Source organism: Oryctolagus cuniculus, chromosome 1 (genome assembly GCF_964237555.1).
Source record: "Oryctolagus cuniculus chromosome 1, mOryCun1.1, whole genome shotgun sequence".
NCBI lineage: Eukaryota > Metazoa > Chordata > Mammalia > Lagomorpha > Leporidae > Oryctolagus > Oryctolagus cuniculus.
The window spans coordinates 178304814-178328983 of record NC_091432.1 but is presented as its reverse complement, the minus strand read 5'-3'; the positions used below and the strand labels follow the sequence as shown (position 1 = coordinate 178328983).

Sequence of the window (24170 nt, the reverse complement as noted above, 5' to 3'; positions counted from 1 at the left end):
AAGGAATACGGACATCTTAAGTGGTGTCTCAACCACTAGATCAAAAGCCCAACCCAGAGATGCTTTATTTTTAAAAGATTTATTTATTTGAAAGGTAGAGTTAGAGATGGAGAGAGCGAGCGCGAGAGATCTTCCATCTGCTGGTTCATTTTCCAAATGCCTGCCACAGCTGAGGCTGGGCTAGGTGGAAATCAGGAGCCTGGAACTCCAACCAGGTCTCTGGCCCATCTTCTACTGCTTTCTTGAGCACATTAGTGGGGAGCTAGATCAGCAGCAGAGTAGCTGGGACTTGAACCGTCACTTACATGGGATGCTGGTGTGGCTGGCAGTGGTTTAACCCTCTGCACCACAAGGCTGGACCTTATACCTTCTTTTTTAAAGCAGTGTGATGATGGGGATTAGGTGGGGTTGCAAGACCAACTCCTTGAAAAATTCATTCAGAATTTTAGTACTGACTTCTGGGTCATGCATGGCATTGTGTAGTGAATAGAGAGAACATGGGTTCTGTTCTCATGGAAGCTGTGTTTTTTTTTAATTGAGACAGAAAATAAGTGTATAAAACAAGAAAGTTAAAATGGAGAGTTAAGGTAGTCTGTTGATAACTGACTAGGTTAAGAAGGCCTTTTGAAAGTGCTGGTGTGAGAAGGACAAAGTGACCCTAGCAGTTCTTTCAGTAGTGTAGGAGATCAGATTTAAGAGCACTGGTGGTTAAGTTGATGGCTGATGGAGTGGACAGTAAAGGGAGAGGTAGAATCTAATAGGACTTGAGGGTGTTGGCTTGGATGACCACATTAGATACTGGAAATGGAGAAGTTAGTCTGGAATCCAAGTCATTGGGAGGAGGAAAGGAAGTATCTGTGGGGATTGTGTATCCTTTTGGAACCAAAGAGGGAAAAAAGAAAAGTTGAAGATGCAGTCACTGATATAAAAATAGAAGAATGGGTGAAGTCAAAGGGGAGGGTGCTTACTGGCAAGAATGGAGAAACCAGAATCCAGAGGGAATACAGTGGAGGGGAGGTGGGGGTTGATCCTCCACCATATTGTCGGGGGCCTGAGAGTGGACTGCAGAACCAGCCCCAGCAGGAAGAGGAGGCTCTTGGGACTGAGGGGATGCCTCATGGGCAAGTTGTGGTATTTGTCAGGGCCCCATTTCTTTAGGGGGAGCTCCATTTGGTTGAACATTAAGGGCAGAAGCCAGAAGCACTGTGTTGGAGACGAAAATGTGTTGTAGTGCAGTTACACTGAACTTCTGAAATCTGAAGAAAGGGGGAGCAAATTTGGTCATTTAATAAATTTGCATGGGCAAGGGGAAGTTTTTTTTTTTTTTAAGACTTAATTTATTTGAAAGAGTTACACAGAGAGAGGAGAGAGAGGTCTTCCATCCACTGGTGCACTCCCTAATTGGCCACAAGGGCCGGAGTTATGCTGATCTGAAGCCAGGAGCTTCCTCCTGGTCTTCCCATGAGGGTGCAGGGGCTCTAGGACCTAGGCCATCTTGCACTGCTTTCCCAGGCCACAGCAGAGAACTGGATCAGAAGTATGGCCTCAAAGGGGAGTCTTTAAAATTGAAAGATAATAAGAAGTTGCCTAACCTTAACCCTTTCTCTTAGCAGAACTAGGACAGATTAAAAATGTGGAGTCAGTATAAGTTATTTTAGTGTATGCTAGACAAGAGGGAAGGAAGGGCACATTAGTGGGAACTGAAGAGGAACAGTGCAGCCTCTGTAACGTAGAAAGAAAGTGTGGCGGAGACAAGAGTTTATGAGAAATCAGGGGAATTGCTTCTTACTGGCTTTAATCTCTTCCTTCAACCCCACCCAATTCAAAGTAGACTTAAGATATGGTGCAAGGAACAATGGATTGAAAGTTTGTGCTTGTTATTCAGTACCTGATGAAAGGGTTTAATGACTGGCTGAGATTCCAACTGAGATTGCATACATACAGTGAGTTGGTATAGTTATGTACCCCCCCCTCCCAAGCTGGGCTCAGCAGCTGGGAATAATGCCAGGAAGTAGAATTGTGTAGTGATCCACTGTTGCTGAATTGTGGGACAGGTGCTATAAAACCAGGACACAGGGGGCTTGGGAATGTATATGAGTAACAGTCCCCTGAGGTTTCTGTTGATAGAGAGTAGCTTTAGGGAAGATCAGAGGAAGTAGGGTAATAAGTTGGGGAGAAAATGAGTAAAAGGGCTAGAGGTTTCCGCAAGATCAAATGTATTGTGGAAGAAATCAATTCTGTAATCAGGGTATTTGTATTTTAAATCTTTAGATGTGTGTATACTTCAAATACTCCTCTTATTTTTCAATTTTATTTTTATGAGGAATGGTTTTGACTTGTATGATTTCACTTTACTAGTCAGGTAAAGATTATTTGCCTAATATTAGTGTTAATATATTTTTATTTACTAATTGATGGTTTTATTGTCTCTTATTGGTATCTCCATTCTACTTATAATTCTTGATGTCTTATTTCCACAAGCAGAAGGTGTAAGTGAAGAGGTTTTCTTGCCCTGAAGAGCACATTAGTTTGAACTGAATTTTGGAGAATGGTTGCCCTTTGTACACCTTAATAAGAAAAGAGCTCTTACACAGCAGGTCTCTCTCTACCTTGGGAACCTATGGAGCTTTATGGAAACACAGATGCCTGGCTCCCCTGACTTTTAACTGTGGAGTCAGGATTGGGGCAGGGTTAGTTGATGTGCAGGTTCTTAAAATTGTAAAAAGACAACCTGAGCTAATGCAGCAGGAGGAATTTTTGTAGCATTCCTGAGAACAATTCAAAGGTTGCCTTAGATGAATTTTAATACTTTGTATATGATTATGTTACAATTATAAAACTAATCATAAAACAAAGAAATGGACAGATTCTTTGTGGAATTTGAGATTTAGATTTGAATGTTCTTTATTGCCATATTCGAAATAATTTCTTTAAAAGGTAGTGTCAGTTTATTGACCATTAATAATCAGTACATGAATGATTCTCTATTTTACAAACACAGGACATTATGTTTGCAAATCAAATTTGTTAATTATAAGTTGATTTTTTTTTTTTTTTTTTTTTTTTTGACAGGCAGAGTGGACAGTGAGAGAGAGAGACAGAGAGAAAGGTCTTCCTTTTGCCGTTGGTTCACCCTCCAATGGCCGCCGCTGCAGCCGGCGCACCGCGCTGATCCTGGCAGGAGCCAGGAGCCAGGTGCTTTTCCTGGTCTCCCATGGGGTGCAGGGCCCAAGCACCTGGGCCATCCTCCACTGCACTCCCTGGCCATAGCAGAGAGCTGGCCTGGAAGAGGGGCGACCGGGACAGAATCCGGCGCCCCAACCGGGACTAGAACCCGGTGTGCCGGCGCCGCAAGGTGGAGGATTAGCCTATTGAGCCACGGCGCCGGCCCTATAAGTTGATTTTTTTAACCAATGGGTTTGGGTTGTTCATGTTTCTGAATGGGTTATTCTTATTGATAAAAAGCTAAGTTTTCAATAGGAGGTGGGAGAGCAGCTCTTAGTGGTTCACCCATTCTTTGCTTTGGTCTCTCCTTCAGTTTCTTCACTCCTTTTTAGAGTTGGGATCAGTACTACTGTGTCATGTCTTGTTTCCTTTCTGATTTCTGTTTCTTCACCTTTGTTCTACTCTCATGCCTAAATTAGTAACACTGATTGAGAGTTGTACCACAGTTTATATAGGAGCATTAAAAGTATGCAAAGGATCTCGGGGATTCTTCCTTCTCTGCTGTAGTCAGTCTCTCTGAAAAGTAGTTTCTTGGGGGAGCATAACAGACACTAGTATCAGCTCTAAAGTAAAACCTGTATATACTAATAAAGTTACAGAATTAGAAATAGCAGTGTGTGTCTTGTCACAATGTAATTGCATGATACTTTAGTCTGAATATTGCATCAAGAATATTAATCTGGGACTGGCACTGTGGTGCAGCAGGCTAAGCTACCACCTGCAATGCTGGCATCCCACATGAGAGAGGTGTTTTTTTTTTTTTTTAAGATTTCTTTGTTTGAAAGCATTACAGAGGGAGAAGGAGAGACAGATCTTCTGTCTGCTAGTTCACTCCCCAAACGGCCATAACAGTCATGGCTGAGCCAGGTACAAGCCAGGAGCTTTTTTCAGGTCCCTACATTGGGTACAGGGGCCTGAGCTTTTGGGCCATCTCCAATGCTTTCCCAGGGGCATTAGCAGGGAGCTGGATTGGAAGTGGAGCAGCCAGGACTTGGACCAGTGCGCATATGAAATGCCGGTATTGCCAGGTGGTGGTTTAACTCTCTAAGCCACAACACTGGTCCCTGGAGACTGAGGTTGAGTCCCAGATTTTCTCTTCCAAACCAGCTCCCTGTAATGTGCCTGGGACAGCAAGAGAAAATGACCCAAGTCCTTGGGTCTCTGCTACTTACATTGGAGACCCAGATGGAGTTCTTTGCTTCTGGTTTTAGCCTGTCCCAGCCCTGGCTGTTAACAGCTATTTGGGGGGTGTACCAGCTCCCCAGGAAGAAGGGATGATCACCCTTCTTCTCTTCCCTGCCCCCGCCCCTGACTTTTCCATCATCAAGTTAATAAATAAATCTTAAAAAAAGAGTTACCCAAGGGTAAGTATATGGCCTGGAAATTATTCCTCCCATGTCTTTTATCAGAGTATCTGGATTGAGTATCTGGTTCTGGCTCCTGACTGCAGCTTTCTGCTAATATAGACTGGCAGGCAGCAGTGATGGGCCAAATATTTGTGTTCCTAGCTCCTGTGTTTGGCCTGGCCAGCCTGTTATAGGCATATGGGGAGTGAACCAGCAGATGGAAGATCTGTGTCTCTGCCTTTCAAATAGAAATTAAAGAACAAATTTTTGTGCTTGGGCCCCTGTACCTGCATAGGAGACCCGAAGAAGCTCCTGGCTTCTCCAGCTTTGGCCTTTGTGGCCATTTGGGGAGTGAACCAGTGGATGGAAGACCTTTGTCTCTCCCTCTCACTATCTGTAACTCTATCTGTATGATAAATAAATAAAATCCTTTTAAAAATTAGCTTTAGTTTTTTAATTTTTAAAAATTTATTTGAGAGGCAGAGGCAGAACGATCAATCTTCCCTCTGCTGGTTTACTCCCCAAATGGCCACAACAGCCAGGGCTGGGTCCAGGTTGAAGCCTGGAGTTTCTTCCAGGTCTCATATGGGTACAGGGGCCAAGCACTTGGGCAATCATCTTCTGCTCTCAGGCGAATTAGCAGGGAGGTGGGTTGGAAGTGGAGCTGCGACTTGAACCCGTGCCCCTATGGGATGCTGGCACTGCAGGCAGTGATTTGAGTCCTGGTGGCTCCTCTTCTGATCCAGCTCTCTGTTACTGCACCTGGGAAAGCAGTAGCAGATGGCCCAAGTCCTTGGGCCTAGCACTTACATGGGAGGTTGGAAGAAGCTCCTGGCTTTGGATTGGCCCAGCTCTGGCCATAGCAGCCATTTGGGGAGTGAACCAATGGATGGAAGACTTTGTCTCTCTCTCTCTCTCTCTCTCTGCCTCTCTGTAACTCTGCCTTTCAAATAAATCTTTAGTGAACTGCTTTTTTTTTAAAAAAAATTCAAGCTGAGTTAGGATGTCTGATTTGAAAATAATAACCATCTTACAGAAGTTATGCTTATGTTTTGACTTATGTTGTCATAGACTGTCGTTTTTGCCATTGAATTAAACTTTGTCTCCTGTTGCTAAATGAGTTAAATTTTTGTGATTCAGGCAGAAAAACAAGTAGAAACTGAGGAGGCAGGAGTAGTGACAACAGCAACAACAGCATCTGTTAATCTAAAAGTGAGTCCTAAAAGAGGACGGCCTGCAGGTAGGATTATTGTTTAAATATTTGTTTGGCTTATAGTTAATATTCCAATCCATTAAAGTGTTGCTGCCTCAAGTATTTTGGAATAAAGTAGTAGGCAATTGATTACATGGAATAGAATTCAAGGGAGATAAACTGTGGTTTCTACTGGGTAAAAATAAAGTATTTAAATTTGAAATAGCTGTGATTCTTTGTTTTATTGCTGTTTTCTCCAAATAGTAACAAATGAGGCTGTGGTGAGGTTGAAATTACCATAGATGAGTTTATCTGACCTCTCACTTCTAAGGCACTGTTTTTTAGGATGTTTGTAATATGTAGCTCTCTTCAAAATTGTCCAAAGTGCTTCCTTAATTTGGCAAATTGGAAATATTCTGGAAGGATCTAACTAATAACAAAGTAAAACAAAGGAAATGAATCAAAATAAAACCAGTTTTTTTTCTACTACGCAGTGTAATTCTCCCCCCACCCCAAGAAACCTTTTATTTAAGGCATACAGACTTCATACATTTCATAAATACAACTTTAGGAATATAGTGATTCTTCCCACCATACTCGCCCTCCCACCCCTCCCTCCTCCTCCTCCTCCCACCCTCAGTCCCGTTTTTCACAGTGGACTCCCAGCCTCAGTCCCGTTTTCCACAGTGGACTCCCACCCTCAGTCCCATTTTCCACAGTGGAGTTTTTAATGAAAGGGGATAGATCAGAAAAGAAAAAAAAATCGATTGTTTACATAGTATTTTGGAATTCAGTATTGTAATGGATTAAATTAATGGTGATAGGAAAAAAATGGTGATAGAAAATTCAGTAAATTCTGGTCAGACCTCCAAAGATGTGCATACATAGAATATTATACATATAATATTATTTAAGTTAATATTGAATATAAGTGCAACTTTTTAGTGCTAATGATCAGTGACATTCCTGTTTAAAAAAAAAAAACTGTAAAATATTTTAAGTCCTTTCAACCATACTAAGGACAAATTGAAAATTTCTCAGTAGGTTTGTTCCTTTAAATTTTTTGCTGTTGCTCATTTGAACCATGGGGGAAAATACTGTTTTTACAATTTATAAATAATTATATCTGCAATAAGGCACTAACGTTCATTATATTATGTGTCATTTGTAATATTTATTTGTAAGACTGTATCTTAAGGGTAAACTGGTAATTAATGATTTTTCTTCCCATATGAACACTAGCTACAGAAGTCAAGATTCCAAAACCAAGAGGCAGACCTAAAATGGTAAAACAGCCCTGTCCTTCAGAGAGTGACATGTGAGTTTATTTTTAATACATAATTAGTTATACAGTAAGTGAGACGTTTGGCTATGGACAAGCATCTCTTTGTATTCTCACCAGTCTTACAGGATGTTTGTTACTGTCACGATTCTGATATTTCTAAAGATTTTGTAAACACTTTGGAAAAATTTTGTGAAATGTAAAATTGTAAGGGAATCAGAAATACATGGTTATTTCATTAGTCTAATTAAAATATATTTTCTTGCCATATCATGATAGAAGAATCTTTGGATAATGCATGGTCATATCTACGTTAGGGAAATAAAGCAAGATAGTATATTTTTGAAATAATTTTAAAAACCTTATATAAATTTTGAAGTGATGTCCACAAACTTTTTTCTAGCTCCTATAGTATAGATAGGTGCTTTATTTAAAAAGTAGTGTTTAGGCCGGCGCTGCGGCTCACTAGGCTAATCCTTCGCCTTGCAGCGCCGGCACACTGGGTTCTAGTCCCAGTCGGGGCGCTGGATTCTGTCCCGGTTGCCTCTCTTCCAGTCCAGCTCTCTGCTGTGGCCCGGGAGTGCAGTGGAGGATGGCCCAAGTGCTTGGGCCCTGCACCCCATGGGAGACCAGGATAAGTACCTGGCTTCTGCCACTGGATCAGCGTGCTGCACTGGCCACAGCGCGCCAGCCGCGGCGGCCATTGGAGGGTGAACCAATGGCAAAGGAAGACCTTTCTTTCTGTCTCTCTCTCTCACTGTCCACTCTGCCTCTCAAAAAAAAAAAAAAAAGTGTTTAAAATATTAAATTCACATTATAAATAATTTTAAGTATTTTGAAATGATAAGCAGTTAGCAAAGAGTAAGGTTTCTTTCCCTCCCTTGACATCTTTCTATTCAAGGATCTTGTTTACTTTTACTTTTCTAGGGAATCCTCACCAGGAGGACTGTATTGAGTGAGACAGGAGGAAAAACATTTGTGTCCATTATGTTTAAGGATTTTGTAGGGGAGGCTCAAGTATTTCAAATTAAGAATGGATATATTTTGAATGCCCTTATTTGTAGGAAATTTTTATTATAGAAAATTAGAGTTGATACTTTTAAACCAAAACAGAAAGAGCTGTGTTTTATTGCCAGCCTAGCTCTTCCAGCTCTCATTAAGAGTGGCACATAGTAACAATGCATGGTAAACTGAAACAAAAAACCCAATCCAAGTATGTGAGGTGATGCATATGTTAAATGCGTTGGTGGATCCATTCCACATCAAAACATGGTTTTATAATTTAAACAACTTGCAAAATACAGTGTGGCTTAATTCTATAGTGAAGTTAAGAAATTGGGAACTTGTTGGTGGCGTTGTTGTTGGCATTCATTGTTCCCTAGGAAATCTGAAATTCTAAGAAAATTTTGGGAGATTCTCCACATTTTAGATATGAGGAATATTGGAGCTTCAGTTTACCCTACACCTGTCCCTTCTAGCCACTTGTGCCCATGGCTTTTTGGCTAATTCCTCAGATCTCGCTATCATCCTAACTGAAAAATACTGCCCTTTTTTACTGATTGAACAGCTTTCCTCAGCCTGTTTTCAGACTAAGGATTTGGGGGCCTGGCATCCCCTTTTAGAACCCACTCACTTCTCTTAATGAAGTTTGTTGTCACTTTTTGAAATATACTTATTCTGTAGGGTTTGTGGTTTTTCTAGTCAGCTTCTTGTGCAGTGGCTTAATTTGTAAGATTTTACCTGATAGGCTTGTCTTTTTATACTAAGTTCAAACATTTTGAGTTTATAGATTGACCGCACAGGAACCATTTACCTATCTGAAGGACTCAGCCCAATTTGAATTCTGAAGACTGGCACCAACCCTTTGATTGAATCTTTGACCCCGGGCTTTGTTCAAAAATACTGTTTTTGTTTTTGTTTTTTTTTTTAACTCCTTTTTCTTGAATACCTTTGCAAATTTATCTTGGCAATAATTAACACAAGGTACCAGTATTCTGTCTTGAAACCTCTTACTCAAAGCCACAGTTTTCTTCTCTCAAGTTACTGCAGTTCAACAGTTTCATGCATTGTATAACCACATAAGGGACTTCAGAAAGCTTGTCCAAAATGGGATGAAAAGATAAGTTCATTTTTGATTTAAAATTATTTGAAATCCATGCATAATTTTTCATAATACACATTTTCTATAAACTTTTTGAAGATCCCTTTTATATTATGGTTTCCAGTTTCCCTGCCAAATGCCAAGTGCCACAGGTTTTAAGTTCATTGTCTCTATTAGGGAGGTTTTTGCCGAGGCAGTAAACAACCCTAAAATAGCAGAAGTGTACATTTATTTCTTATGCTGTTTGTAGTCTGAGTGTTAGCTGTAGTTTTACTCTTGGAAGTTTCTTGGACATATATTTAGTGGAGTACAGAGCTACACTATAAAAGCCCTTTTGACACTTTTGCTCCATGAGAGTAACACATATGTGCTAGTTAACTGCTGCTTTGCAGTGAGTACTGAAATGACTAGAGTAGAATCCTCGCATATAATTAAAAATACTTGTTGACCACTGATGTATTTGAGGTTATTTGCCTTAGCCTTGCCTAAAGAAATTGACAAGTACAGTTTTCCTAATGTCCCGTGACAGATTAAAAAGGGAAACTGGGGACAGGCGTAGCAGTTAAACATCACTTGGGACACCAACAACTCACTGGAGTGTGTGGCTTTGAGTTCCAGCTCGGCTGCAGATTCTGGCTTCCTCTAATGAACACCCCGGAGGAGGCAGCAGTGATTCAGTTTCCATGTGGTAGTTGCACCCTTGCCACTGACAGGGGAGATCTGATTAAGTTCCTGGTTCGCAGTTCCTGGCCCAGGCCCAGCTGTTGTGGGCATTTGAGAAGACCGGGAGCTTGTTTGCTCTTTGTGTCTGTCTGCCTCTCAAATAAATATAATTTAGAAAGTAAAAGGGAAATTGTCACAAATCTGTTTCATGGAAGATAGCAAGAACCATTGGGAAAAGACTCATTTGTACCAAGCAGTGATAGTTATGTTCATGGTAATTCTTGGCTTTGATACTGTTCAGAAAATATTGAAATACTAATCCCTTGTCAAAGACGTTATGAGATTCTGAAAATACATGCCAGGGTATTCTGTGTATGTATTATCATTTTTAAGATCCATCTCATGTGGATACATAGTGAAATATTTGTTGTCTGTTTTGTACACGTGCAAATGTATTGGGTAGGATATATGCCTAGAAGCAGATTTGCTGGGTCAAGTCAGAGGGTATTTGTGTTTTTTAATAGTTAACTTCCTTTCATGGGGTTAACAGTTTGGAGAAAGCAATGGGTCAGTATTGCTTAAGAGCCACAGAAATGCTTTCTTGACTCATACTATTTTTAAGAACTGAATGACTGCCGGCACCACGGCTCACTAGGCTAATCCTCCGCCTGTGGCACCGGCACCCTGGGTTCTAGCCCCGGTTGGGGTGCCAGATTCTGTCCTGGTTGCTCCTCTTCCAGTCCAGCTCTGCTGCGGCCTGGGAGTACAGTGGAGGATGGCTCAAGTGCTTGGGCCCTGCACCCACATGGGAGACCAGGAGGAAGCACCTGACTCCTGGCTTCAAATCCGAGCAGTGCGCCGGCTGTAGCGGCCATTTAGAGGGTGAACCAACGGAAGGGAAGACTTTTCTCTGTCTCTCTCACTGTCTAACTCTGCCTGTCAAAAAAATTTTTTTTTAAAGTGAATTACTATCAAAATATTTACATTAGTGGAAATTCTGAACAAAGGATGTAGTGGTGCTATTTCCATGCTTTTTCTTCCATGAAAAAAGTAAAATAATAAGGGAGCAAGCATTTGGCCTGTTGGTTAAGATGCCTGTGTTTCACACCAGAGTACTTGACTTGATTCCTGTTTCTGGCTCCTGACTTCAGCTTTCTGATAATGCAGATCTTAAGAGGCAGCAGTGATGGCTCATGTAATTGGGTTCTGCCACGCATGTGGGAGACCTGGGTTTCATTCCTGGCTGATAGCTTCAGTCCTGGCTGTGGCAGGCATTTGGGAGAGGAAATCAACTGACAGAAACTGTCTCTTTCTGCCTTATAAATAAACACTTAAGATGATTTTTGAAAGCAAGTATACTCAACAATGTGAAAGGATTTTTAAAGAAACAAAGTAAATTTTTCCTCTTTGATTTAGTAGTCTGTTAAGTGTTCAAGGAAGCTCATGTGGAAGGGGGTGAGTGGATTGGGAATTGAGATTTTGGGCCTAGTATTTGATCTTTTGAACCATCATTATCTTATTTGTCAAATGGAAAGGTTGGACTGAATGATACAAAAGGCCTTCCCTTCCATCCCTCAAATGCATTGAGTTCATTGTATATTTAAAAAATTTCATGAAATGCCTTAGTAAAAAGTCTATATAAAATGGCTTGTTAGATCTTCAAGTATTTGTAAAGGAATTGCTTTAGTTTAGTATATAGACCACACAATAGTTGCTATGTGGCTAATATAATATTAATTACCCAGTAGTAGTTAGGGTAATTAGAGCAATTTAGGCAGTTTACAGGGCATGCTGATAAAAATCTGTTGATGACAGGAACACTATAGGTGCTTGGCAGCTCAGCGCTGTCTGACACTATGTTTAGGTGGTCAGATATTTGCCCAATATGAGATATTTACCTAATATGAGAGTAGTTCAGCAAGTTCATCAAAAACATGCAACTAAAATATAAGTTTTATTTTGGTGCAGAAAAATTGTGAAGTCCATGTACACATAGGGAAAGTATTAAAAAGTACATGACAGTCTGTTGTGGCATAGCAGGTTAAGCTACTGCCTGTGACACTGGTATCCCATATGGGTGTTGGTTCATGTTCCCTCTGTGCCACCTGCAATCCAGGTTCCTGCTAATGGTCTGGGAAAGCAGCAGAAGATGGCCCAAATGCTTGGGCCCCTGCTACCCACATGGGGAAACCTGGATGAAGCTCCCTGCTCCAACCTGATTTTGCCCTGACTGTTGTGGCTGTTGTAAACCAACAGATGGAGGATCTGTCTCTCCCTCTCTTTGTAATTCTTTCAAATAAATCAATCTTTTTTTTTTTTTAAATGCATGAATTTCAAAAAAAATTTTGCACCAAAATAAACATACCTGTTTTTTTCGCACTGCAAAGAATATTTCTTTTAGTTCTAAAATAACCATATTTTAAATTTGCCTTTGAATAAAAAATGACAGCAGATTGTTATCTAATGTATTTATTTGGTTTGGTGTATAGTTGAATGCCAAATATTAATGATACATAATGACTTGTTTTCCCCCAATTGGACTCTCCCATAATAGGGTTACTGAGGAAGACAAAAATAAGAAAAAGGGGCAAGAAGAAAAACCACCTAAAAAGCAGCTTAAAAAGGATGAGGAGGGCCAGAAGGAAGATGATAAGCCAAGAAAGGAACCAGACAAAAAAGACGGGAAGAAAGAAGCTGAATCAAAAAGGAAAAATTTAGCTAAACCAGGGGTTACGTCAACCTCTGATTCTGAAGAAGAAGGAGACGATCAAGAAGGCGAAAAGGTAGAGTTTACATATCATGTAAAAATATTGGTTCTATTTTTCTTATGTAGTTAATATTCACCTTGTAAGCTTTCAATATTTCTGTGGAAGTCTGAGTATCAGTGAAGATTCAATTTAATTTTTTTATCTTTGAGTAGATTTGAATTGAGTAGATTTGAATTTTTTAAACAGCATATTTGGGGGTGGGAGTGGGAGCATTTGACCTAGCCATAATACACTGGTTAAGGTGTCCATGTGCCATAAAGGAGTACCTGGGTCAGATTCCCAACTCCAGCTCAATTGCAAGCCTTTTGCTGATGCTGGGAGGCAGTAGGTGATGGCTCAAGTGGTTGGTCATTCTGTGGGACATCTTGAATGAGTTCCTGGCTTCCAGGTTCAGCCTAGTCCACTCTCTGGCCATTGAGGAGATTAGATGGGAGTAAACCAGTCTTGAATAAACTTAAAGTAAGTAACATTTTAAAAATTTTGAAAATTTCTTATATTGTCTATTCTAAATTTCTTAACTTTGCACATTGAAAGATACTTAAAATAACCCCACCTACTAGAGAAGGTAGGAGATTAAACCAAGTTGGTTGTGACCAGTGAAGACAAAAGTAAAAGGTGTATTTATACAGGTTTACTCTCAAATTTTTTCATTCTTCAGACCTATTGCATATTTAGTCATTGATTCCTAATTTCATTTGGATGCCATAGTTGTTTGGAAATAACATTAAAGCTATATATCCTTTTGTCTAGAAAAACACAATCTTTTTGTATAATGTTAGGGATCTACAAATCTAGGTCTCATCAGTCTTTAGTTTAAGCCCAAAATCTTAATTGGATAGGTTGAGTTGCATGCTTATTGGTATTGAAGTTAGCATCACTATGTAGAGGCAAACAGCCTAAAGATGTCATTTTAACAAAAGAACAGCATCCCTACAGCAATCCAGAGTCATCAAGGGAAAGTTAAATTTGTAGGGCAGGCTGTAATTACAGAACATCTTTTTAAATGACTAATTTTTAAGTATTCAGTCCTTAAACTAGTTGCTTTTTTCTCTTATGATTATAATTATATAAGCACTAACTTGAGAGCTAACTGAATCCATCCTAATTCTTACATAAAACAGAAGAGAAAAGGTGGAAGAAACTTTCAGACTGCGCACAGAAGGAATATGCTCAAAGGCCAACATGAGAAAGAAGCAGCAGATAGAAAACGCAAGCAAGAGGAACAAATGGAAACTGAGCAGTAAGTATTTTTTCATTCTAAATTTTGAGTTTTTCTTAAGGGTAGCATGACATTTTTAAACAACAGATTTTCATTTTCCAGCCTTCATGAAGCCTTTTGAAGAAGTAACTTTTCCTATATATTAGAAAAGTCTTCAGTGTATGATTATCTTATTTTGGGCTTCATTGTTTTTTGAGGGGATGACTTCCACTGAGGCGCAGTCATCCTGTGGATTATTTTTTAGTTTAAACTGAATGTGAAGATAGAATTTAACTGTTAGTGGCTTTGCAGAAAATGTACTTATCCTCTATTATTTGTATAATATATTAAATATACAAAGAGTGGTGATAATATATTGGTGGAGAAAGAATGCAGGAAGTAATTCATCATACCACCAGCAGGCCTCCCCCTAAAGACCAGCAAAAGTAACGAAAGCACAGCTGGAGACCCAGGCAGCCAGTAATAGTAAATCTAAAGGCTGTAACAGGGTTTACATTAGATATGTGCAATATAAATCAAGTGCAAAGTTGTTTTGTTGTCTTAAGTTTTGGTATTTGGAGACAATATATACTTGCCATCGGGAATTTCTTTCCCTTTGATTATATAAAATTTTATTAGAAGGAAAAGTAATAGCAATGGTAATGATGATTAGACTTCGTCTTTATAACATAGTTATCTTTAGACTGTCACTTCTGAGTTCTCTGGAATGCTTCTCTTTCCTTGTCGAGTGTTTTAGATTCTGACTAAACTTATTTTGTTATTTGAGAAATGTGATTTTAGAAACACTCTAGGTCATTAAAGACAGAGTTAGCAATGAGAGCAGTTCTGTATTTTTTTCCTTATCTAATACATTCTGAAGCTGAACATCTTTACACGTATAGCATTTGACTCTGATTTCTTTCTTAGTTGTTTGGAGGATATCATAAGCAGTTTCAGCTGCTCAGGGAGTAATTTTAAAAATCATTCTAAGGCTCAGAAATGTTACTCCCTCTAAGACTTCGACCACTTCTGTAAAATATTTTTTTGTTACCTTTCCTCTCTCATTTCAATGAAAAGTTGGACTGTTTGTTGCTTTTAACTTTATTGTGCTCCCCAAAGTAAGACACAAAATCTAGCCCAACCTCTACTGCACTATCTCAAAGTTCTCTATGTATTTCAGTTTCTTTTGAATGTCCTCCAATGTAACTTTCTCAAATTCTAATATTTGTGTTTTCTTTCCTTCTCCTGTTATTACAAAACTTTGTACTTGGACAGTTTTGCTCTGTAAAGCATTTCAGATGCAGCTTGTGTGAAATGCATTATGCAAAATAAAGTTTATTGTATTGTATTCCCAGCCAAACAACATGTAATCTACAGTAATAAAAAATATATCTCATTTTGGGCTCAAAGCATTAATCCAGTTACTGAAAAGAGAATACAAGTGGAGCAAACAAGAGATGAAGATCTTGAGACAGACTCATTGGACTGAATTTTTCCCTACCCCCCTTTGATGGAAGAATGTTCCAGATTCTAAATTGAGGACTTCATTTATTAATGGCATTATTACTGTGTTATGATTGTTAACAAAATATCCTGTAAGGTACACACTACATACTAAGGTCGGCCATCATTCCTGTTTTTTTTTTTCTTAACCAAGCTTAAAATGAAGCTTTGTGTTTGAAAATTATAACAAGCTTAGATGAAGATGGTGGTTGTACATAATTTCATTTAGAAAATATAAACTTTCGTTTTGTTTTGAAACTAGGTATTAAACTGGAATAGATAATACAACCCTGAGAATGGGGCACTTATGCCCTCCATTGACATTCCTTTGTTGTTCAGTTCTTTAGAGTCTTAATTGTTTTTTTTTAATCCTGAGAGATTAAATAGTAGACTTGTTAAGAAAAATGAACCTGTAACCAAAATTTTAAAATAAAGTTTTTTTTAAAAAAAACAACGATTTTTAGGTATTTTTTTGTTCTTGTCTATTTCAATTGGTTGATGATATGGCCTGAATTCTGTAAGCCAAGGTACTAGAAATTACTAAGATTGTAATTTTAAGTGGTTATTTTTGTGATTCACAGTAAAATATGGTACCTTTTCATTTGTGAAATGGTATATAAATGTTAGATGTCATTTGAGTGATAAAACAGTTTTAACCTTGGTTCAAAATCCCTCAAATTATCCACACTTTGAAGATGTGGGCAACAATTAAATCATCTTTTGACACGCTGCTTTTTAAAAGTTGTGATGCAGAATTGATTAAACATTTATAGGTATTCTCATTGTAAATCGTTTGTCCACTGACCCTGAAATTAGTCTTTTAACAACAAATTAATGTTGCAAAGAAAATTTCACCATTTTAAACAACTTTAGATTTTTTTATTGTGTGATGCAACTGAAAAAATGTTTGATTTAGCATGTTACTTTTTGAGTTCTGCTTATATCAATGCTGTGTCATTGCATAGTTGAAAGATCTACAGTCAATTGCTTGTGGCCTAGGATATGATTTGTTACTTGAAGGGAAAAAATGTAACTTATACATAAGGAATTGTGGGCATTGGGTAATCCATCACAAACTTCCAATGTTTTGAAATGTTTGTGTTAACATTTGATAGGCAGAATAAAGATGAAGGAAAGAAGCCAGAAGTTAAGAAAGTGGAGAAGAAGCGAGGTTAGTTAACTTCACTTCCTAAGATGTGTAAAAATTATACGTAGAAAGAAGAGTCTATGGATGCTTAGTTTTCCACAAATTAGTCTCATTTTATGTTCTTATGTCCTACACTTTTTCAAATCCATAATGGATTCTATAGAAATTGCATTGTATTTTGAGCAAAATCAAGTGAATATGTTAAATTGTTGTCCATATTTTTTTAATATTCATTATTTGACAAATCAGATTTTGGGTTGCTTTGTCAAAAGCTAGATGCTTTTCCATTTTTGACAAATCCTTTGGTTAAACATGTTAGGGTAAAGCAGGTATGTAAGGATTGGAGTTTCAGGAGTTCAAAATTGGATGTAGACTATCTTAGAAACAGATGCAGCTGGATGGTGATTTTGAGTTTTTATGGTGCATGTTGCTTTCCTAAACCAAGTCCTAAAGTAGCATAACTATTTTGGTTCTTCATTTTAAAGATTACTGAGAACATTTTAAATTTACCTGTTCTTTCCATTAATACTTTGCCTTAGACTATACAGAAATACTGGTTTTGGGAAAACTATTTACTGTTTTTCACATATTTTAATTTATAGAAACATCAATGGATTCTCGGCTTCAAAGGATACATGCTGAAATTAAAAATTCACTCAAAATTGATAATCTTGTAAGTGTTTAATCTCATTTAAAGATATAGTGCTGCTCTTATAGCTTCATATTTCTCACATGACTTAAGTATGTGGATTTAAAATAAAAGGTACAATTATTGGTTATTATACTGCTTTGAAATTTCTTAAAAACTTGAGAAATAGATATTGTCTATGTTGTGATAATTAACAGTTATGAAATCACTGTTTTATTATGAAGGATGTGAACAGATGCATTGAGGCCTTGGATGAACTGGCTTCACTGCAGGTCACAATGCAACAAGCTCAGAAACACACAGAGATGATTACAACGCTGAAAAAAGTAAGTGATTCCATGTCCTGTAGATTCTTAAAACTTTCTCATTTAAAAAACTGAAATATCACGAAAGCAATTGTGAATGTATATTTTTTCAGATACGGCGATTCAAAGTTAGCCAAGTTATCATGGAAAAGTCTACAATGTTGTATAACAAGTTTAAGAACATGTTTTTGGTTGGTGAAGGGGATTCCGTGATCACCCAAGTGCTGAATAAATCTCTTGCTGAACAAAGACAGCATGAGGAAGCAAATAAAACCAAAGATCAAGGAAAGAAAGGGCCAAACAAAAAGCTAGAAAAGGAACAAACAGGTATGTGGTCATCAACTTCAGGCCAGCTTTTTAACTCTTTGCCAGGACTGCTTTTAAAAATAGCTTTGACATAAGCAAAAATACAATTTCAGAGTTGGAAAGAAGTGGATATTGGAGTTCTTAAATGTCAGTGCTAAGGCTCCAGTTCATTCATTGATGAAAGATGAAATAATTAAAATGGTTTCATTTCCTCAGTCAAGGTGACTGTGAGAACAGTGCTGACAAAGATGACATGAGCAATGCAGAAAAGCTGCCTATAGAACAGTTGGTGAAACTGGCGGGCTTACTGGAGGACTAGAGCAGCCTGCATGGTAACAGAAAAAACTGTCAGTTTAGAAACAGATTCAGCACAGAAACCACTGCTAATGAGGCACGTGACTCTGGAGAAAACATTTTAAAAAGCCATCCAGAAGAACACCTCCTCAGCCCTTAACCTATTTCCTGGTCCCCTCAACTGCTTCTGATGCTTCTCACCTACAAAAACACACTGTTAGCTAAAACACAGGATGATGGGTGGATGCCGTTTGCTGTTGGTTAGCAGTTGGTAACAGGCGTTTTGCTGGTGCTGTTAACTATGCTGCCTAGTTACCCTCACTGGAGGGGGGGGGGCTCGTTGGTCAGGAAGTTCATGGAAAATGCCTATTATGAAAAGAAAACTACACATGGACTACAAGAATATTTTGCACTAAAACATGTCCTTTTAGTTTCATTTTTTCATGAACTTTTTAAAGTACCCTCTTGAATGGTGTGTCATTTTTATGAGCTTCTCACATGTGATAAAAAAAAAACAGTGTTCATAGCAGCATACACAGTGAGTCAGGAATGATGGTGAGGCCAAACACCACAGGTTGTCTACCTGGTAGCTGAAATAGCAATTCCTTTGCGATGGCTTAATGTATGCTAAGTGCATTCCATACACAAAATATTTGCTTAAATATTGTAAAAAATGAATTTTGTGTTTAGAGAGTCCATCCCCATCCTATTTGATTGTGTATATGTTGTTACGCAAATATTCACAAAATCTGAAACACAGCTGGCCCTGAGCATGTCAGATAAGGAAGACTGTACATGGCTAATGTGGTTTTCCACTCTGAGACATACCATCTCATCCATAAATAGTTCAGAATGTATGTTTTAAGGGCTATTATGCCTTATAGTACTATTATTAGCTCCCCCAATTCCAGGTGGTTTTAAGGTAGAAACCAACATTTCAGAAGCTGTTTTGTCTGGTTTGCTCTCATTTATTAGGAAATGATATAGGTCTCCTTTGTAACTAAGATTGACCAGAAGAAACTGCAGTTATTTACTTATCAGGCAGCAAAAATCATGACAGTTAGAAGTACTACTATCGGCCGGCGCTGTGGCTCAATAGGCTAATCCTCCGTCTGCGGCGCCAGCACACAGGATTCTAGTCCCGGTTGGGGTGCTGGATTCTGTCCCGGTTGCCCCTCCTCCAGGCCAGCTCTCTGCTGTGGCCAGGGAGTACAGTGGAGGATGGCCCAAGTGCTTGGGCCCTGCCCACCATGGGAGACCAGGATAAGTACCTGGCTCCTGCCATCGGATCAGCGCGGTGCACTGGCCGCGGTGGCCATTGGAGGGTGAACCAACGGCAAAGGAAGACCTTTCTCTCTCTCTCACTGTCCACTCTGCCTGTCACAGGCAGTGGACAAAGTACTACTTTCAGCACTTATTATTCTAAATTACCATTAAAGCTAAATACAAAATTCACGATGAAGTAAAACCATAATGTGCTAAAGAGTTCTGTAGCCCCCTCTAGTTTTCCAGATTAATAACAAATAGAATGTTTCTGTGCCTTAGCTACTGAAAGGAGTGTTGACAATATAGCTATTTAATGTTCATTATTCCTTTTTTTTTGAAATGGCATCAAAACCAAGTCCTAAAATCTAAGAGGGCTGAATTAACAATGCAATTTCACACGTAAGATACTAAATATTAGAAAAGCTGAAGGTCATGTTTTATTGGTTTTTAGATCTCTAGAGGACAACACCATATTCTTTCTGTAGTTCTAACGAAGTTTCCCATTATTATCCTTCTAAAAGGTTCAAAGACTGTAAATGGAGGATCTGAGGCGCAAGATAGCAATCAGCCGCAACACAATGGCGACAGCACTGAGGAAAGCAAAGACAGTCATGAGGCCAGCAGCAAGAAAAAGTGAGGATGTGTTTTAGTGTCTTCATAGTCTTAAAGTTTTTAATCACAGCATTGTGCCAGGGTTAATGGTGTTTTTTGATCACTTAATTTCTGATTTCAGTAAACAAACTGCAAATGAAAAAGGCAAAAGTAAAATTTGTAGACTGCTAATTTGTTACTGTATTCAAGGAAGTGGAGCCTGGTGAAAAAGCCCAGTTAAAGAAAATTAACTTAATTGTGAGAATGTTAAAAATTAGATGTAGAATTATAGGCTACTCTAAGTTACAAACTTTCTTAAAATAACTAGCTGTGAGACCATACTTATTTAGGCTTAGTTTGTAACACTGTACCTTGACTTGGGAGTCTAGCAATTTTGGAAATCTAAACTTTGTAATATGCTGGTATATGTTCTTAAAGAGAATTCACTTTAAAGCTGAAAATGGTGTTCTGTTACTTTGCAAAGAAAATACAACCTGATAGAACAAAAATCTGAATAACAAGTCTTTTTTTTCTTAGGAGAATGCAGTTCTTAGGAGAATCCCAGTTGTCACACCTTTCTTTCTTCCTTTTCTTTAGGCCATGCAGTGAAGAGAGAGAGACTGAAATATCGCTGACGGATTCTACGCTAGATAACTAGGGTGACATACCTGGAGTTTAAAGTTAACATTTGAAGAAGTTTGTAATGGTTTTCATTTGAAATATTTAGACTGCTCAAAGTTTTAAATTTTTATAAGCATAGGTTTTGATGTTTAAAACTTGTTTTGAGGGAGAAAATGCCTTTGTTTAAAAGTAATTAAACTTATCACTAATTGTTCTTGTGCAGTATTAACAGCTCCATTAAACAGTAAACGTGGGGAGAAAGTCCATTTAGAAAATGTTAAAACTGCTTTTCCAGAAATGGTTGTAGCATATTTTCAATTAGTGTGTGTATGTTAATGTGTAATTGGTAGAACAAAGTTACATTTTTAAAAATGCTACCTGTATAAACCTTTCCTCTTCTCCCAAATACCGTGGGTTTTGTGCATAGTTTATTACAAATCTTGGATCTCACTGTTTGTGGGTTTTGTAGAAGTTGAGCATTTTTACGGTAGAGAAAATGTTACTTCTATGTAAGTACTCACTCCCTCCTGTCACCAAAAGTTAATTTTAATATCACAGTCTCTACATTGTGGTACATTATCCTGCTTCTTTGTAACAATCTGTAGTCTCTATGCCTTTTTGTATGACAGCTAGATACCCAACTGATGTTTAATTGGCAATTCTAGGAGGTACAGAACAAACTTAATTTTTGGAAATAGTTTTTTTTGCTGGGAGTTCAGTGAAGTCACCTGACTTACCTAAAGCGAACACGCTGGGTGTATTATAAATCTGGCTTTAGAGTTCAACCATCTAAGATCCTTTACAGGCATTAGTAACACTGAAAACTATATACATTTATTTTTGAGAAGTGTCTCAAGTTTCTAAATATTTTTAAAAGTCACACATTAAGAAAGCCGTTATATTTTTTAATTGGAAAAAAAATCAATCCATGATGCTTATGCGGAAAATATAAATGCTATACAAGTGAACTAACCTATTTGATAACAAGGCCATATTAGAAAGTAGTTTGTATTTCCATTTCTGTTTCATACATGTAACAGGATTACATAAAGTAGAGACTAAATCAGAGTGTACCAATGTTATCACAGATTATAAGTGTAATAACAAAGGATAGTGTTTCTAAGATATTTTGAATATTAGGGCAGTTGTTGGTTTTCAATAGGTAGAAGGATACTTACGTTTTGACACTATATGATATCGGAAAAGGACTTTAAAACCAGTGTTTGTGTGCAACATGCATTGTATGTTCTGACTTTTCATCTACAGGTTAACATTTGAACATTACTTCAGTAATTGGACTTGTGCAGTTCAGAGGTCTTAGAAGGGAAGCTAGGACCCAATGTTTGGAGGGAACTCTGCTGTTACATTATATATACCTGTTTCGGTCCATAATTCAGTTTTAACTTGGACAAATTTATTCTAGTCAAGCCATAAGTGTCAACGTGTAAACTTGTTTTGATTAAAGAATTTTTCTATCAAACTACTAGTAAACTACTTCTTTGCCATTTTCCAAGAAGGTGTGGAATCTTGGATTTGCTGCTAAGGAAACAGTTTCTTAGTTAACTGGTCATAGAGATTAATCAACCCTGTATCCCCAAACAATTCAAACAGTAAACTCAAACTGGTAAAAATAAAGGAAATGTTATTTATCTTCTGTTCACCCTCCTTTTCTTTCCTATGACCCTGTTATAGTTTTATCAAGAAGCCACAGAGCATTCAATTTGTGGAGATACAAGTAACATTCCGATCACCTGTTTGCCTGCATAGTCTGGCTTGATGTATGCACTCTACTTAAAGCACGTTGCCTTCTCTTCCACCTTAACCTTCATTTCAAGAATTTTTTTTGTCATAGGCTGATTGACAGATAACAGCCCAAGAACTTACAAGAAAAAGTCTTATAACTACCAAGAAGTTTTACAGGAACAATGCCTACAGTCAAACAAATAGAGATAACTTATAACTAGCCATCAAAATGTGTGTGTGTATGTGAATATACAACACCTATTTTGTGCTTTTGATGATTGGATTGCATTTTAAAGAGTAAATTATACATGACCCAACACAAATGACTGAAGTTTGGGACTTTGAACATACAGTACCTTTTAAGTCCTATAATTCTATCTGGAGATTTCAGCTATTACAGATTTTACCCATTTTTGTTGATAGTGTACAAAAAATATTTCTGCCCACATACTTACCTAAAGATGTCAGGTCAAGATGAGGTCCAACATCTCATCTCATGCAGAGGCAAAGGCTTTTTTACATAGGGCTCTGTGTTGAGGGCTTTGCTAACAACTTACTTTGTCACACTGGCCCAAGAACGGTTCATCTGTTGGAAACAGCAAAACTTGCATCATTGTACCCTTAAGAAGTGCCAAAACTGCTATAATAGGCAGAAATGTGTTTAACAGATGATATGAGATGAAAAAATAGCTGCTTTTTCTGGAGAGAGCTGCTAATATGCACATCCACTATTGAATCAAAAATCTTAATTCATTTCTTACTAGAGAACGTTGATTAGTAATGTTTTTATAATTGCTTTCCTTCAATATACAATGGTATTTGTAGTTTATTTAATAGTTAAAAGATTGAAATATGTATAAAGAATAGCTGTTTTGTATCAGAGATGTAGCTCCCAAAATATACAGTTAGAAATTTCTTTGGAATGACTTGATGGAATACCTATGTAACTGATTCACACTGGCAAACTGCGAGTAACCTGATCCCTCTTAGAAAAAATTTAGGCTGGCACCGCAGCTCACTAGGTTAATCCTCCGCCTGTGGTGCTGGCACACCAGGTTCTAGTCCAGGTCGGGGCGCCGGATTCTGTCCCAGTTGCTCCTCTTCCAGTCCAGCTCTCTGCTGTGGCCCGGGAAGGCAGTGGAGGATGGCCCAAGTGCTTGGGCCCTGCACCCCATGGGAGACCAGGAGAAGCACCTGGCTCCTGATCAGCGTGGTGTGCCAGCTGCAGCAGCCATTGAGGGGATGAAAGGAAGACCTTTCTCTCTGTCTGTCTCTCTCTCTGTCCACTCTGCCTGTCAAAAAAATAAAAATAAATAAAAAATTTAACCCGTGGATTTTTGGAATTGGGTATATCATTTATCTTAAAAATTTTATTTTTACAGAATTTTCTGTCTGCTCCATGTCTGCACCACTGGATACATTAAAGTAAAAATGTAGGCACAACATAAGCCAGCCATGGAGGGGCCTCTTTAGTTCTTTATAATGATGCTCTGAACCAATGAGGAAGAACCCCATCTAGACATACCAGAAGCAGGTACTTCTCATCTTCACACCAACTGACTTAACTGGGTATGCCACATTTAAGTCCTTAAAACATATTGCACTGTCAGCCTTAAACACGCAGTTACAGGTTTCATTAGGTTTTGATTTTTATGGTAAGTGTCTGCTCTTAGCCATCAAGAGTAATGTGTACATATGCTGAATTTAAATATAACCTAGGAGAAAAAAAAAAAAAAAAACGATTCATTTAAAATCTTTTATAGCATATTAAAATTATCACCTAAAAAGGTTTCCAGAAAACTGTTGCTTTTTTTTTTTTGCTCATAATTACTCAACAGTATTACTGCCCATGAATAAGTCAGCCAAAGCTAGACTTCTCAGGATCCTGATGTTTTTCACATGGCAATATAAAATCAGATAATATACCCAACATCTCTGCAGATTGATTATTCCTATAGTCTTCTTAAAAT

General features: G+C 38.1%; 1 protein-coding gene across 6 annotated transcripts in view; it reads left to right on the top strand.

Moving 5' to 3' along the window:
* The window catches only part of PSIP1 (PC4 and SRSF1 interacting protein 1), a 51180-nt gene extending 29074 nt beyond the window's left edge, over window positions 1-22106 (top strand). For 2 of the 6 annotated variants that reach the window (XM_002708085.5, XM_051845430.2), the window contains exons 7-16: window positions 5712-5811; window positions 7006-7081; window positions 12364-12592; window positions 13699-13817; window positions 16394-16449; window positions 17028-17098; window positions 17299-17400; window positions 17493-17706; window positions 19767-19878; window positions 20434-22106. In XM_002708085.5, the coding sequence (XP_002708131.3) occupies window positions 5712-5811; window positions 7006-7081; window positions 12364-12592; window positions 13699-13817; window positions 16394-16449; window positions 17028-17098; window positions 17299-17400; window positions 17493-17706; window positions 19767-19878; window positions 20434-20494 (1140 nt within the window). In that variant the 3' untranslated portion in view covers window positions 20495-22106. Of the gene's footprint in view, window positions 1-5711; window positions 5812-7005; window positions 7082-12363; window positions 12593-13698; window positions 13818-13898; window positions 15602-16393; window positions 16450-17027; window positions 17099-17298; window positions 17401-17492; window positions 17707-19766; window positions 19879-20433 lie in introns of those variants that run through there. The other 4 variants (XM_017341191.3, XM_008254637.4, XM_017341194.3 and 1 more) reach the window with 4 other exon arrangements.
* Window positions 22107-24170: the final 2064 nt, after the last annotated feature.